Genomic DNA, 17,136 nt, shown 5'->3' on the forward strand with positions numbered 1-17,136 from the left:
GTTAATCGATATAGTTCAATCCATTAGTAATAAATATTTCACATTATGGTAAAAGGTTATTGTAAACTGGTTTGAGACTGACTTATCCTGCACAATAATGTGAATTTTGAGTGATTACATGTTGCCATATTTTTGTCCATTTCACTTTCTAAACAGTTGCTTTTGGAAGTATGTATCTGAATGGTAAATATTGGTCTCCTTAAAAAAAATCAAGTGCTAAAAACTAGCTTATACAGAATTTCTACTTCCATGTAACAAATAAAATTAAATATACAGTCATACAGAAATATGTGAAATGAAACACTTTCAGTCATGATACTAAATTTTGTTTGTTTACTGCATCCAACATTTCTTACTCTATCAGTTGAGACCTATTCATAAAGAGACTTTTGCAAGTATGAGCAATACACTACGATTATTTCCATGCAAGTGTCATTAGGAAAGCGGATTCAGTTTGTTATATTTTAAAATTGTAACAATTAATTTGCAAATGTGTTCATACGATTCATTTATTGTTCAAAACAACTATTTTTGGAATGTTAAATGACACCAATGTTCGTATAAAATTTTAAATGTAACAGTTTTCATGTTCGTAAAAATTTTGGGGCTGTTATGTTCAAAGCATGCCAGATTTTTGTAAAATTTTGTGAGCTCTGAGAGCCTTAACATGTAATGAAGATGTGGTTTATTTGGGTTACCATTGCTTGAGTGTGAACCTTGATACTAACTAAGAGATTAAAACTCTAAGCCACAGTGGAAAGTTCCATAACAGGTCACATTTAACTGCAAAGTTAAAGGTTGAATCTCGTAATTACCATCACCTTTGAATCAAACTTTTCTACAGAATGAAATGAACATCAATTAGGGCTAGTCAATTTGCATCAAGTGATTTGGAAACAGGTCATGTTATAATGATTTACAAACTTCCATCGTCCTTAAGCAATATCACAGTGTTGCATACTCTTTATTTATCTGGTGCTATTACAATAGAATTTATACCACTCTCAAACAACCAGCAGAATTAAAAGAAATGTACCTTACCTGTAAAATGTACATGCTATCACATAGGTAAGCAGATGATAGCCATTAGCTTTTGTGGTACCCTAAAATCTCTGGGAGTGCAGAAGCATCCACACACAATGAATAAAGAGAATGAACAAAGTAAACAAAAAGACAGACAGGCTAGAAGCTGGATGAATAACCTATTACACCTAATATTAATGAAGACAAGTATAGGGATATGTGTAAATGAAAAAATGGGTTATATTCATTTAAAAAATTCTATATTGAATTGCCAGTGCCCCATTAAAGAAAACCAGAAATGACAACATGATTACTTCTTGGCTACCTTTCCACTGATTCCTGCAAGAATAAGTCATTCTATATTAAACAGTAAACCAAGGGGAAATCGTACCAGCTGCTTACTGATTTCGTCCTTATTTACATGTTGCATATCTTATTATAGCAGTACGGTATCTAGATGATATTAACATTGCTATATCTACAATTCAGGTGATGTGATTAAGAAGTTATTGAAATAATATACAGATTTAAGATAATCTAATTACTAACAGTCAGTGATTTCATTAGAGAGTAATGACATTTTAATTTTGTAAATTTAATTTACATTTAAATAACGTCGTTCCACTTTTCCTACTGCATGTCTGGTCAGCTCTGAGTAACACACCGGAAAACAATCCAGAAATATGGCTTCCTGTGATCTATAACGTAGCGTGAATGGCGTGTTTACCTTCTGGTGTACAATGCACAACGTTTCTCTTGCTCGCTTCATTACAGATATCGCTTCCAAGGGAGTACTGACACTCCCGCTTCGTTACAAAAGCAAATAGAGGGATGAACGCCAATTCGGTTTGTCAACAGCATCTCTGCAAACAGACATGACTGTGCATGCAAATGTTGATGCACAAACAAACCGAGCGGGCGTGATACATTTGTTTGGAAAACAACAGACTGTGGCCATAATCATGACGGATATTTTGACTCCCAGCCTTAGGGACACATGCCTCTTCACGTATTCTTTCGCGTAGGTATCTGTCGAACATTTTTATTGGTTTCTTTCAAACAGAATTTTTACAAACGCATGGAATGACTGAAGAGAGTCAAAGAACTTATTGCTACTGAAAGCTGTAGTAATGTCCTGTTCCAAAGCAATGCTCATGCTCTGAAGAAAGATCTGTATTGAAATTGTCGTGTAAGAATATGCGATTAACGAATGGCGGAAAGCTTTCCGAAACGTTAAAATACGTTTCATTGTTGAGGTTACTTACTACGTTCAAAAGTCTCCGGAATTTAGTCCATAAAATGAAATCTTCGAATGAGGAAATATAAAGGAATCAGAAATCTGCATCAGTTAGTCAGCCGTTTATGATGTAATGACGAAGAACATATAAAGTTGAATTTTGGGCTCAGTTTTAAGTCTCTGGCGCAATTTTTCTCCTTCATACGTCTACATTACTTATTTCTCGGATGACTTAGATGTGGTTTTCTTCCAAATTATGTAAATATGCATGTACCTAGACCTCTAGGCCCTTATTAAGGAGGTAATAGCTGGATATACCCTCAAATTAAATCCCTGTTTTCCTGAAAATAAATTTCAGCTTTTCGAAAAAATCAGAATACATTATTCTCTTTCATAGAATCTGAAATTTCATCTTACCACAGACGGGGAACACGGAATTCTACAGATTGGAGTGTGGAATTTTAGATCACTTAAGCTAATAAATAGGCTAGAAAAAAGGAATGAAATAGGTTTCTGGTTCGTAGAATTTCGTACAGAAAATAATTTAACTACTGCTATCACGCTCTTTAAGAATCGTACAATGTGAAAGAGACCCAGAGAAACTGGAAGGTTTCATTGTTATTGTGTAGTGGTAAGTCAGAGATTTCGAAACTAGATTTTAAAGTATAAAATAATTGCTAGTGAATATGTGGACACTGACTAAAATTTATTAGTTATGCATCATAGATTAAAATTTAAGGACTTGCAAACAGGTAGGAAGTTAAGGAGACGGGACCTGGATAAATTGAAATAAGCAGCAGTTGTTCAGAGTTTCAACAGGAGCCTTAGGCAACGAGCGACTGAAACAGTGGAAAGAAATACCCATTCGACGTTTCTGTAACTTTTATAAATGAAATAATGAAGACAGCAGATGGTCACATAGTTAAAAAGACAAGACCTAGTAAAACTCCTTGGATAACATAAGATATTTGCCGTTTAACTGACAGAAGTAGAAAATGGAAAAATGCGGGAAATGAAAAAGATAAAGGGAATACAGACGTCAAAAAATTGAGAACTGCATCAAGTGCAAACTGGTTTAAGTGGAAAGGCCAGAGGACAAATGCAAAGCTGTAGAATCTTGCATTAGTAGGTGATAGATACCGCCTATAGGGAGATTAGAGAGACAGAAAAGAGAAGCAACTGTATCAATATCAAGCGCACAGATGGAAAGCCAGTACTAAGGAGAGAAAGCAAAGTTGACAGGCGGAAGGAATGTATAGAGAGCTATACAAGAAGAATGAACTGGAAGACAATATCATAGTAAGGGAGCAGCCAGTAGAAAAAATGAGATGGGTGATATGATAATGCGAAAACAGTTTCACTGCTCACTCGAAGGCTCTCAGAGTACATGATGTTCCTACAGACTTACTGTGATACTTGGGAAAGCCAACCATGACAAAACTATTCCACCCAATGTGCAGGATATATGAGACTGGTGAAGTAACATCAGGCTCCAGGAAGAATGTAATAATTCCCACTCCAAACAAATCATGTAATGGCAGATGTGAATATTACAAAAGTGTCCGTTTAAGAAATCATGTTTTCAAAATACTTACACCAATTATTTACAGAAGTATTGGAAAATTTGTAGAAGGTGACCTTCTGGAAGATAATTTTGGGTTCTGGAGACATGTAGGAACACTCGAGTGAACAGTGACCCTACAACTTGTCTTAGAAGATAGGTTATAGAACAGCAAACCTATGTTTCAGTCCTTGCAGACTTAGCGAAAGCTTTGGACTGTGCTGACTGGAATATACTCTTAGAAATTCTGAAGGTAGCAGGGAGCAAAAGGTTATGTACAGCCTATACAGAAAACAAAAGACAGTTATAAGAGACGAAGGACAGAAAAACGCAGGTTTGTAACCTTTCACCAGCGTTAATCTGTACAATGAGTAATCAGTGAAGGGAATCAAAGAAATGTTTGGAGACAGAACTAAAGATCAGGGACAAGAAAAAAATGGAGATCTCGTGATGGCATTGTAGTTCAGTCAAAAACAGCAAAGGACTCTGTAGTTGAATGAAATGTTTAATCTTGAAAATAGGTTATTATATAAGAATCGACAAAAGAGAAACAAATGCATTACATGTAGTCGAATTAAATCAGGTGATACTGAGGGATTTAGCATAGAAAATGAGACAGTAAAGTAGGTAAATGACTTTTCTGTTTGAGGAGCAAAATAAATGATGATGATGAACGTTGAGAGGATATAAAATACGGGTTGGCAGCAGCAAGAAAAGAATTTCTGATAAAAGAGGATATAGTTAGCCATGAATATAAATCCAAATGTTACGAATTCTTTTCAGAAGTCGACTGCCTGGAGTTTAGCCTTGTAAGTGAACAATAAGCAGTTGCACAAGAAAACAGAAGCATTTGTAACGTGATGCTACGGAAGAATGCTGAAGATTAGATAGGTAGATCGCGTAACTGAGAGGAGGTACTAAAAGAACTAGAGAGAACTGAAGTTTGTGACACAGCTCAACTAAAAGAAGGGATAGGTTGACAGGACACATTATGAGGCATCAAGGAATTGTCAGTTTGGTATTACAGGGAAGTGTGTGTTCATGTATGGGTGGGGTAGGGGAGGGAGGAGGTTAGAAACTGTTGAGGGAGCCCAATGAATGAACACAGGAAGCACATTCAAAAGGATGGGTGTGGCAATAGTTATTTGGGGAGGAAGAGGCTTGCGCAGGATACACTAGCTTGGAAAGCTGCACTAAAACAGTCTTTGGACTTAAGACCACAACAACAACTTTGAAATTGTGCTTTTTAACTCGTACAAGACCGCTGTAAAAATCCGATGAGTCTTGTAAATTAAGGCTTGTAGAATATTTCCAATTCTTTTTATTTCAGTATCACTATGTTCAGAAAATGCTTCGATCCGACAACAAGGATTACTTATGATTCTAATTTTTCTTTTTAGGTTCAGTATTGTTTGTTTTCAATACGAAACAGATAAGTAGTGAGAGTGAAACGGATACTCTGTGGATCCAGAAAGCCTTTCTTGATGTTTGTATTGCCACAAATACTCAGATGATGTTGAAGAAACTAAACTGAATGGGTTCACCTCAATTTGTGTGCATGAAGATTCCTTCTGGAAAGATTAGAAGTATGTAATTTCATAAACATGCACGCGCATACGCACGCACGCACTCAAACACACACACACACACACACACACACACACACACACACACACACACTGAAACACTGGATTAACTTATATCTTCAATGTGCACACTCAGACCACACATTCAGATAGTGACTAAACTCAACTTATTGCAACTACTCAGCACCAATAACAGAACGTCTCTTCTTGAGCGTGTTGGCTAATTCCTTGTTCGTGCGTTTTGTTGTGCACCATCAACTCCCCATAGCACCCCCTCATATTTAGTGTTAAGATGACCCAGAAGAAATCACGTCAAAAACTGAACACAGACCAAGCATGAAAACACGAAGAAGGTGTACTGAACCGTGAAAACAGAAGCAAAATAGAAACAGTTAACGGTCCTAGCTCAAGACGTGTAAGTCGAGCAAATCTGAAACGCCCCACCATCACGGTTATGTGGACACGATGTTGGACTGCGAAAAGGAAAGATCCGTGTTCAAATCTCTGTCGTGCTCCATAACATTTTTTTTCACAAAATTATGAACTGGCTGTCCGATCATTGATGTGTCTGTTAAGTGTATTCAAATTTGTGTCTGTGTCGTGGTGTAACGTCCGTTTGCAACAGTGAGGTTTAAGGGAAGAACATTCAGATGTATTTACCTCCTATTTCTTCTACACAAGTACCACATGACATGACTCTTGCGTTCCGTTTTGGAAGTTTTGTCTCTTGAATTCCTTTATTTCATTTCTTGTCACTTCTGTGAGATGTCTATGCGGTATCTCGCCAGGTCTCACTACTCATCACATTTATTTGCGACGGTAATATATTCGTACCACACGACTCATAGTCTATAACCAATTTATACTATAACAACCGCCAAGACTACAGAAGGAGAACAGACACGTCAATGAAATGGACGCAAAGTTCATAATTTTGTGAAAAAAATGGAGTGCGAGGGAGATTTGAACTCGGATACCCCGGTATGCACTCCAACACTGTGACCGCACAAGACGACGCCGTTGTTCTTGCAGTTCGCTCGATTTTGCACATCTTGAGCTTGGATCGTTCACTGTTTGTATTTCATTTTTCTATAGTTCGGCACCCTTCTTCTCGCTTTCATGCTTGATCTGTGTTCAGGTTTTGACGGGTTACCCACTGGGCCGTCTTACCACTAAATCTAATGGGGGTGCGAGGGGAGATTCCCCCGTAAGTAGTGGTTAAGGTGAGGTGAAAACATTTTCAAAATACATCGCTCACGCACACTATGGAAACATAAGATGAATGAGAAAACTAGCCTAACTACAGTGCAACTCAAACTGTTCTTCTTTGTTTTTAAGGTTACAAAATCGACTGAGTATTTCTCGCTATTTTTGAAAGAAGTCGCTGTCGCGCAGTGAAGAATCTCTGAATATAGCATCTCATATCCTAGACTTGCAGCACAGACCATAAATGGGCAAGTACACAACAATGGATGCATATGTTATGGCTTTAGGCCTAAAATAAGATTACAGGAGGTCAGCTACATCGATACTATATTTTAATGGAAGATAACGTACAGATGGAGAAAAACGCCGGTGGTAAAAATATAAAAAGAAATGTCTTCCATGCCGTTTACAGTTTGCAGGTATTAAAAACATATTTATTCAAAAAAAATAACAACTTCAAAACAGTGTGATGCTTTTCCTCAAAAATTGTCTACTGTATTAGTTTATAAATGACGTTTAGAATGGTGTTTGAAATTACCTGTCTTCGATGTGCTTTTCTGATTAAACACAGAAACAAAGACTTAATTATAATACAGTCTATTAACGTGACTAAATATGTCAAATATGGAGATACGAAACAGCTGTGACGAATTCATTTCAGTTACTGAGTTTCATCGAGTTGATAATCATCTGACTGGTTTTATGGGTTGGGTCACAATTTCTCTCAAGTAGATACTGCTTCATCTCTGAGTAGCATTTACATCCAACGTCCTCAGTTATTTGATGGATATTCTCCAACTTCTGTCTTCTTCTCTTCTTCTAGAGTTTTTCCCTTTATGGCTCCTTCTAGCGCAGATGAAGTCATTTATTAGTGTTTTAACATATATCTTCTCATTCCATCCTTTCATCTAATGATTTCTACATATTCCTTTCAGACGATCCAGCAGTTATTCTCTTCCATTCTTATTTCACTAAATCTTCAGAATCCCTCTGCAAAACTGCATCTCAGACCCTTCTATTCTCTTCATTTATGATTTCAACTCTGACAACTTCCGCACACACTGCAGTGCCCCAGGCGTAATTCTTAGGAATTTCTCGAATTGTGGCCGATATTTGGTGCGAGTAGAATTATTTTCGAGAGGAACTACCTTCTTACGTGAGGAAGTCTGTTCCTTTTTTTTTGTATACAATTGGATGCAGTCACAAATTACCCTTAATTCTCACAGTGGGAGAATGCTTCGAGTGAAGTTCAAACTTGTGCAGAACACCTTCTCAGACGGTACAAGCGAAGACGCGGTCATTCGTGACTTCACACAATAAGTTGCGTGCCGATAAATTTCAGAGAGTCATACACGCAATATAAATAGCCTCGTTGTATTTACACTGCCTGACAAAGAAGGGAAGCAAAGAAGGAAAATGGTTGAACATCAATGTAACTTGGTTCTCGTACGCTACTGGCGGGTATGCAAATGATTGAGAGTTGCGTTTCCCTGTGAGAGGTGAATTAATTTTGGTCCGGCTTAGAGTTCTTATCAGGCCTGTTAGGCTACGTAAGGCGTGTGAATAGGGTTAGATGCTGAGTGATCACTGTGAAAGACATGTGGATGCTGTGTACTCGTCAAAGACAGTGTTACCAGCACCTGACAGAGTTTTGATGGTGCCATATTGTGGATCTCCATTTGGCAAGACGATCAACTTGTACAATATCTTGATTTGTGGGACGTTAGGATGAGACACTGGCCCAATGTTGGTCTCCATGAGAACGCGAAGGAGAAATAGTGGTCGTCAGGGTTCCATTCAATCACGTCTGAACACCACAAGGGAGAATCACTATATTTTACGCCAATGGTCAGAGACTAGTAGCAGTCTGTCTAGGGAATAACTGGCCCATGCGTAAGCTGTCGCTAACGCCTCAACACAGACAGCTGCGTTTGGATTTGTTCCACGACTGGGAAGCAGGAACTGCTGATGAACTGAGGTTCTGCACTACCAGAGATGACCACCGTTGGTGAATACGGCGGGGAACTGGGGAGAGGTCCAACTCTTTCAGTGAGAGTCACAACGGTGGTACTCGTGGTGTAATGATGTTGGGAGCCATCAAGTACATCGAGTACGATTTGAGGTCACAGCTGGTAGTAACTGAGGATAAACTGACAGTACAACCGCACAAACGGACATACTACGTCTTCATGTGCGACCCCTCATGCGACTGTACTGAGGTGCCATTTTTCAACAAGACAATGCTCTTATATACATGGTGCGTGTCTCTATGGAATGTCTACATTATGCTGAGATACTCATTTGGCCAGCAAGATACCCATAACTATCCCCGACAGAAGATGCATTGTATCAGCTGGTAGTTCACCTATGCCCTAGTGACAATACCCAAAGTGTCAAAGGACCAGTTACAACAGGTGCGCACTAGTTCGACCCAGCAGAGAATACAACGGTTTTGTCACATCTTTACTGGTTGAATCAGTTAATGGATCCAGGCCGCAGGGAGCTCATACTAACAAGTTCTGTGTAGTACTGTCTCTATATCGTAATCACTGAAAAAACACAACACACCCCCTCAACCCATGAAGTTTCATTCCGTTTCCTCCTCCATTAATTGGTGCTTCACTTCTCTTGTCGGTCAGAGTAAACTGAGATAGAAGTGGACAACGACATAATCAATAACATACAGTAATGGTATGTAAATGAGTGTTTTATGTGCAGTGTGTGAATTGCTTTCCATGCTGCAGTGTGCGATCATTTAAAACTATTGAGAGAGCAAAGTGTTTACTCATCTGAAGCGCGCCTTCAGGCGGCCTCTGCTGCCACGGGGATCAGCGTCCGCGTTCTGCTCCTTATGTAAGCGAGTAATAGATTCCGCCTCCATATCGCCGACCGCTGGTGGGATATTCTAGTCATTAATCCACAAAGATATAGTATCTTTCGTACTTCGTACGTTCATCATGGGTTGTTTTGTTGCCAAAGTACAATTTCTTAACCTCGCCTACAGCTTTTTTCTTAATTTCGATATTAAGATTGCTACTCTCATTTCTGCTAATCATCAACACATCGATCTTTCTTTGGTTTAGCCCTCAATCCATACTTTCTGTTGAGAACGACCATACATTACGACAGGTTCTGTAATTCTTCTTCGGTTTCATAGAGGTTAGCAAAAACACCGAATGTTATAGTAACAGATTAATAAATCTTAGAGAAACAATACTTGACAGCAAACTGGTCACAGTCTGTCTGTGAGCCTACCTGACCTGTAGCGGTGTGTGGCAAAGTCAGGGAGGCGGTTACCTGAGGAGTGCGGCTGGTTCTGGCGGCAGGAGTCGTCGTGGTTGTTGAGGGCTGACTTGTAGGCAGTGGCAACGCTCTCGAAGCCCGGGCTGCCCTTCACATCTGGAGGGTAGGGGTCGCTGATGCTGTCCCTGCACACGGAGCATTCGCTGCGCGCACAGTTAAGGGCACCACTCTACAGGCCGCTCTACTGCCGCTACTGCAGCTGTTATTGTGCCGCTGCTACTGCTGCTACTCCTGCTACTGCTGCTGTTACTGCGCCGCTGCTGCTACCACTACTGCTGCTGCTACTGCTGCTACTACTGCTGTCACTGCTCTGCTCCCGCTACCACTACTGCTGCTGCTGCTACTACTGCTGTCACTGCGCCGCTGCTGATACCACTGTTGCTGTTGCTACTGCCACCACTGCTGCTACTACTGCTGTTACTGCTGCTGCCACTGCTGTTACTGCTGCTGCTACTGCTGTTACTGCTGCTGCTAATGCTACTTCTGCCACTACCACTGTTAGTGCTGCTGCTACTGCTGCCGTTACAGCTGCCGCTACAGCTGTTACTTCTACTGCTGCTGCCATCTTTGCCTGGTCAGTGTCGCTGATTCCCTCCCTCTCCCCAATCCTCCCACCCACTGCTACACTAATTCATAGTAATATTAGAAACATGACTGTAACTCTGCAACGTTTTCATGACTAAACCGCTAAATTTTGATGAAATATGATATGGAAAGAGATTGAACGCTGAGGAAGTGCTTAGGCTACTTTAGAAAATAATAAATAAATATATTGATTCTTAACAGGGTGAAGCAGGGAATTGAACAACTTAATCACGCAGGTGACTTGGAGGGTTTATAGATTATTCTGCGACACTGCAAATCCAGAGTTGACTCGTATGTGTGGTTTCTGAAATTTTAAAACGATCTGGCACATCATCTGGCGAAGTTGTACAGTTTTTACTGCGAATTGCTGTGAAGGTACAATGAAAAAGTCCAATGTTAATCCCAGAAACCATACTTAAAACCGCTGTGTCGAAAATCCTAAAGAAATAATCATATATATTTAACGATATTCCTCGCAAACGAAAGTCTGATCTAGAGAGCTCGAGGTCTGAAACTTACTCTAACCGAACAAACCTCGGAGCAGTCTCATATCCACCTCAATTTATGCAGAACGTCATGTGACTGTAAGACTTAGAGACACATCATAACAGTCAGAAGCCTGTCGCGTTTTAGACGCTGAGCATTCCACGTATTTGTAGCTTCCGAGATGCCTGAAGTTCCACAAAGATGGCGCCATTTAAGTGCCATACATCGAAGACAGAAATGTCGCGCTTTTTTATTTTAAAGTATTGCAATTCAAACCAAAAACTGCTTTTGGAATGTATAAATAAAATTCAAGGGCATACAGTCAAAGCTGCCTGTGTACATTTAGAAAAACTGTTTACCTGTATTTCTCATGGATAATTTTATGTAGCGTGCTCACATCGTCCAATACACGAAATCTTTACGTCCTTGCAAAAGAAGGTAAGGCCAAAACTGTCTTTAGTTAAGGCAATGCAATAAGTAATTTATAGGAAAGAAAAATATTTTGTCGTTTGTAATATTTTTGAACTAAGATTCGAAGTACGGCGTCTAATACAATAAATTCATTATATACTTACATACACTCGCTACACACGAGTTGTGACAAAAAGAACGTCCCTATTAAACTGTTCACGATTTACAAATGCAGACGTGTTACTGAGACTTCAGAGTTTCATGCTGCATATACCACTCACTTCTTAAAGACCACATCACTCAGATGAGCACTGTCTTTATCGGAGCACTCATGTAGACTAACTATGAAGCTGCTACGCCAAGTGTTTTCCATTACAGCAACAGTAACACCGAAGGCATCTCTACGGATGTTAGCTTCCAGTACCTGGAGGTTTTCAGGACGAGTTTCGAACACTCTGGACTTAACATACGTCCAGAGGAAGAAGTCGAGAGCCGTGAGATCGGGTGGAGGTGCTGGCCAAGCCGCATCACCAAATCGGGAGACGAGACGTCCAGGAAACGGTTCACACAAATCAAATAACTCAAAGCACTATGGGACCTAACATCTGAGGTCATCAGTCGCCTAGACCTAGAACTACTTAAACCTAACTAACCTAAGGACATCATGCCCAAGGCAGGATTCGAATCTGCGACCGTATCAGCAGCGCAGTTCCGGACTGAAGCCCCTAGAACCGCTCGGCCACAGCGGCCAGCCGGTTCGCACAGTTCGTTCATTGACAGTAGAGTGGTGTGTGTAGTTGCACCGTCCTGTTGGTACCACGTGATTGGACAGGGATAGTTTAATCTGAAGGAAGCTCGTTGGGTAGCGACTGTTTACTTCTTTCCAGTGTCAATCTCTGCCACACAGACACGGTATGCACACTGCACTTCTCCACTGTAACTATATTTCCCACTCCCTTGCAGTGCTGCTAGCGTGTCACCGATTACGTGGGCAGGCACCTGCAGTCACAACAGACAACTGAAAATGGGCGCTCTTTCTGACTCACCCTGTATATTTATTCATACATACATACATACATACGTATGTACATCGCTACTACCCAGATATTTATAAGTTACTAGTGTACATATTCACCATCACTCATCTTGAAAACATAGTGATAAGCGAGCACAGTCGCGAGTAGCAACTAGTGCCGTAGTAATTTAAGTACAGGGTGCACGTAAAGTCCTGAAACACTTTCAATTATTTACTACACAAGAACTTAACATTGTACAGATGTCATACATATTGCATTTTGAACAGATACTATGAAAGAGTTTTTTTTATTTATTTATTTTTTTTTTTTTTTTTTTTACAAACATTCGATATGCGAACCATGAGTGTCCCGGCAGACGTCAGTACGGTAATCGAGTTCTTGTCATACCCGTCCCAGCATGGCATCGTCGACTGTGGCAGTCACTTCCAGTATTCTCTCCCGGAGCTCCGCTACATCACGTGGCAGAGGCGGTACATACTCCACATCTTTAACGTATCCCCACAGAAAAAAGTCACATGGAGTGAGATCTGGTGATGAGGGAGGCCATTTCATGAAACAGCTGTCCGCTTCTGTACCATGGCCGATCCACCAATGCGGCAGCTCCGTGATCAGGTACCCGCGAACTTTACGATGAAAATGGGGTGGAGCCCCGTCCTGCTGAAAGATGAACTGAGAGTCCGATTGCATTTGAGGCATCAGCAATCGCTGCCACATGTCCAAGTAGGACAGTGCTCCCAGTGAAGGAGAATGGCCCGTACAGTTTTCGACGTGACAAGGCACAAAAACATTTACCTTTGGTGAATCACGCTCAAATTCAGTGCATTCATGTGGGTACTTTGTACCCCAGATTCGACAGTTATGCCTACTCAGTTTCCCATTAGTATGAAAAGTGACTTCGTAGCTAAAAATTAAGCGATCAACAATTCGATCCCCATCCTCATTCAGTTGTTGCAATTGCGAACAATACTCAAAACGCTTGTCTTTGTCGTCGTCGCTGAGCTTCTGTTGTAGCTCCAATTCGACTGGTTCCATAGACAGCTTCTGTCGCAGGACTTCCCACACTGTCATTGGAGCCATCTCGAGTTCACGGGATGCACGACGCACCGATTTCTTTGGGCTCCTTATGAATGTCTCTCGTATGTGCTCCACATTCAGTTCACTCACACTGGGACGTCCGCTTCTTTGCCGGGCCCAAGCAACCTGTCGTGAGGAATTTGTTGTCAGTGGTAAATGACCTCCCTTGTTGGTGGCTTCTTACCGTACTTCGTTCTAAGCATCCGTTGAACAGCTGTAGCACATTTGTTTTTGTCGAACCCAAACACACAGAAAGCTCGCTCCGCACCTGAACTCGCCATGTTTGCGACTTGCGCTTACTACCGGCAAATTACCAAACTACGTCGTGGCGGTATACATGAAAAAAATTTTCAGGGTTTTTCTCAAAATGACATATGTATGATAGTGGTACACTGTTTCGTTCTTGTGCAGTAAATAATGGAAAGTGTTCCTGCACTTTATGTACAGCCTGTATTTTGAAACTAATTACAAATGAACTCGACATCTGATTTTCATATGCCTGACAGCTCAGACATCACTCATATCTACAATTCGATAGGTGCGACGCTAGATTGATGGAAAGGTTACAGTGCAGATGCCCAACCAACTTCCGAACTCCAACGGAAATGAGAAATCTGTAAGTTCATGGACGGTGCGAGCTGGGAGTTGGGAATTTCAGTCTGACGAAGGCATGTCCGAATGGGTTCACGCCCCAGTCTGGCAGGCCGGCCGCGGTGGTCTCGCGGTTCTAGGCGCGCAGTCCGGAACCGTGCGACTGCTACGGTCGCAGGTTCGAATCCTGCCTCGGGCATAGCTGTGTGTGATGTCCTTAGGTTAGTTAGGTTTAAGTAGTTCTAAGTTCTAGGGGACTGATTACCACAGCAGTTGAGTCCCATAGTGCTCAGAGCCATTTTGAACCCAGTCTGGCAGAAAATATTTCCAACTGTCAGAGTTACATTGCCGCAATGCTCTGCGCAGCTGGAAGTCATTACTTCCTTCTTGTCTCTTCTCGCCCCATTTCCTTTCTATTCCTTCACCCTAGTTATTCATGTAGATTCTATAAGATGGAGAGGTTTCTGGTTCAAATGGTTCAAATGGCTCTAAGCACTATGGGACTTACCATCTGAGGTCACCGGCCCCCTAGACTTAGAACTACTGAAACCTAACTAACCTAAAGACATCACACACACCCTTGCCCGAGGCAGAATTCGAACCTGCGACCGTAGCAGCAGCGCGGTTCCAGAGTGAAGCGCCTAGAACAGCTAGGCCACGGCGGCCGGCGAGGTTTCTGAAAGGTCTACAATGTCATACAGGCGTAGGCAAGATGAAACAATATCCTCACTTTTACTCAATCTGTTTTGGCCATACCCGCATATGAACGATAGTGAAATGGAGTTCAGCAGACATCGTAAACAGCTAGTCTACGAAGATGGTATTCTAGCAGCGCATCAAGCCAAATATGAGTTTAATGAAAGAGAAACAGGATTTAACAAGATGTAAAGGATGGAGCCACACAAGTCCCGAGTATGCGTAGCCGTATCAGAAATTTAGATACCTGGTAACACGCCTCACAGGTGCAGATATTAAATTAATCGGGATAATACAAGAGAGGACAGAAACAGATCCACCATAGCAACACTCTCCAAACGTTTCTTTATGATTATGAAATACAGACGAAAAGAAAGAAACTTCACTTATGAAAGGTGGGTCCTCAGATTACACTCCACAACATTTTTTATTTGACCTCTGCATAAAAATAAGTGATTATGACTAATTTTCGTAAGCTGAATTCTGATTTGTCGCCAGTTTTTCTCCACTACATATTTTTCATATGGACATCATTTTTTTCCTCCGTTAAGAAAAATACTTCAGTTTAATTGAAGTAAATTTCAATTCATATGCAGTTACTAAGCAACAGACGATATGTAAATAACTCCATAACTCCAGTATGACTTGTTACCTACGTATGACATATATAGTGAAAAGCAAAAGGTATCATCTTACTGCTGTAGTTAAGACGGCGTACAAGTTGTATCTTGGCTGCAGAGATGGGGACCAAGATAAGTTTTCTGTTCCTCATTTTTGTTTTGACACATGTGCAAGTAATTTCTGTAAGTAGTTGCAGGGTTCGACAGCATGGATGTCATTTACGGCACCAATGGTGTGGCGCGATCAGAAGTATCAGGCCGCTGACGCACTTTGGTTAAGCAAAAATAGCAGAGGTTAGTCTGCAAAACCCAAACATGCTATTGAATATCCAAATTTGCCCTCAGCCGTGCGGCCAGCTCCTCATGAAGTTTCTCCACCTCCTAAGCCACCAAGTGATTGGACCATTGATGAGAAACGTAAACAGATGGTATCCAACAGCAGTGACAGCGGAACAGTAGCAGCTGCCAGCACAACACGTTTTGGTCCGGCTTCGGAGTATTTTGCGCCAGAACCGACATCACTTCGTCGCATTTCGCAAGGAGAAATTAACGGCCTCTGTAGGGATTTGATCAGTCACAGGTACAGTCTCAGTTATTGCTTCGCGATTGCAAGGATGGAATTTGCTCGCTCAGGGAGTTAAAGTGACGACATGTAGGAGACACCAGAATGAGTTTGAAACCTTGAAACCTTTTTCTCTACCAGCAACGAGTCTGCGTACTGAAGTGACATCAGTGGTTTGTCTGGAGTACTCCGTCATGTTCACGACCTGGGGACTGGAAGTTCCTTATTGATTCTTCGAAATCAAGTTCAAAGGCAGTCCTCTTTGAAAATGGTAATAAATATGCCTCGGTTCCAGTCCGATACTCGGTTAACGAGAAAGAGACTTATGAGACAATGCTCAGTTACTTGCACTGTGATATGTATAAATGGAATTTGTGTACAGATCTCAAAGTAACAGGGCTATTGACTGGCATGCAACCACGTTTCAGGAAGTACTGCTGCATTCAGTATGAGTGAGACAGTTGCTAAGAGAAAGAACGTTACGAACGTAAACAGTGGCGTAAGCGAAACGCTTATTTCCCGGGAAAATTAGTGTGTCGTAGGAGCCTTTTCTAAACTCAGAATAAGTATGTCTCCCACCCCTGCATATTAAAAGCTAGCTAATGACGATACGAGTATGGGTAGAAGTGTTGAGCAGAGAAGGGGAAGCTATTGCGCATCTGAATACAAAATATCCCAGTTTCAGCGGTGTAGAGATTAAAGAGGTAGTATTTATTGGCCCCTAAATACGAGAACTTAAGCTAGATACTTATTTCACCATCTCTTTACGTGAGACAGAGACAGAGCCATGGAATGCCTTGAGCTCAGTGTGTGCGTCCTTGGAAATCACAGATCTGATGACCGTAAAGAGAAGGTAACCGGCATGGTGTTTCCAACGTATAAAAAAAATGGTTCAAATGGCTCTGAGCACTGTGGGACTTAACAGCTGTGGTCATCAGTCCCCTAACTAACCTAAGGACATCACACACATCAATGCCCGAGGCAGGATTCGAACCTGCGACCGTAGCAGTAGCGCGGTTTCGGACTGAGCGCCTAGAACCGCTCGGCCACCACGGCCGGCCCAACGTATAAAGTTTCACGTGTCACCAAAGTTACATTTCCTTGATTACCTTCTTGACTTTTTCCCTCAGACGTTGGGGGATATAACTGATGAACATA

At 41.3% G+C, this 17,136-nt stretch overlaps 1 protein-coding gene across 1 annotated transcript in view; it reads right to left on the minus strand.

Annotated features, from left to right (window-relative positions):
* LOC126199087 (acetylcholine receptor subunit beta-like 2) overlaps positions 1–17,136 on the minus strand; it is a 298,793-nt gene that overhangs the window by 72,629 nt on the left and 209,028 nt on the right. Inside the window, exon 9 of the mRNA XM_049935834.1 lies at positions 9,911–10,041. Within this exon, the coding sequence (XP_049791791.1) occupies positions 9,911–10,041 (131 nt within the window). The remainder of the gene's footprint in view (positions 1–9,910; positions 10,042–17,136) is intronic.

The sequence above is a fragment of the Schistocerca nitens genome, chromosome 8 (assembly GCF_023898315.1).
Source record: "Schistocerca nitens isolate TAMUIC-IGC-003100 chromosome 8, iqSchNite1.1, whole genome shotgun sequence".
NCBI lineage: Eukaryota > Metazoa > Arthropoda > Insecta > Orthoptera > Acrididae > Schistocerca > Schistocerca nitens.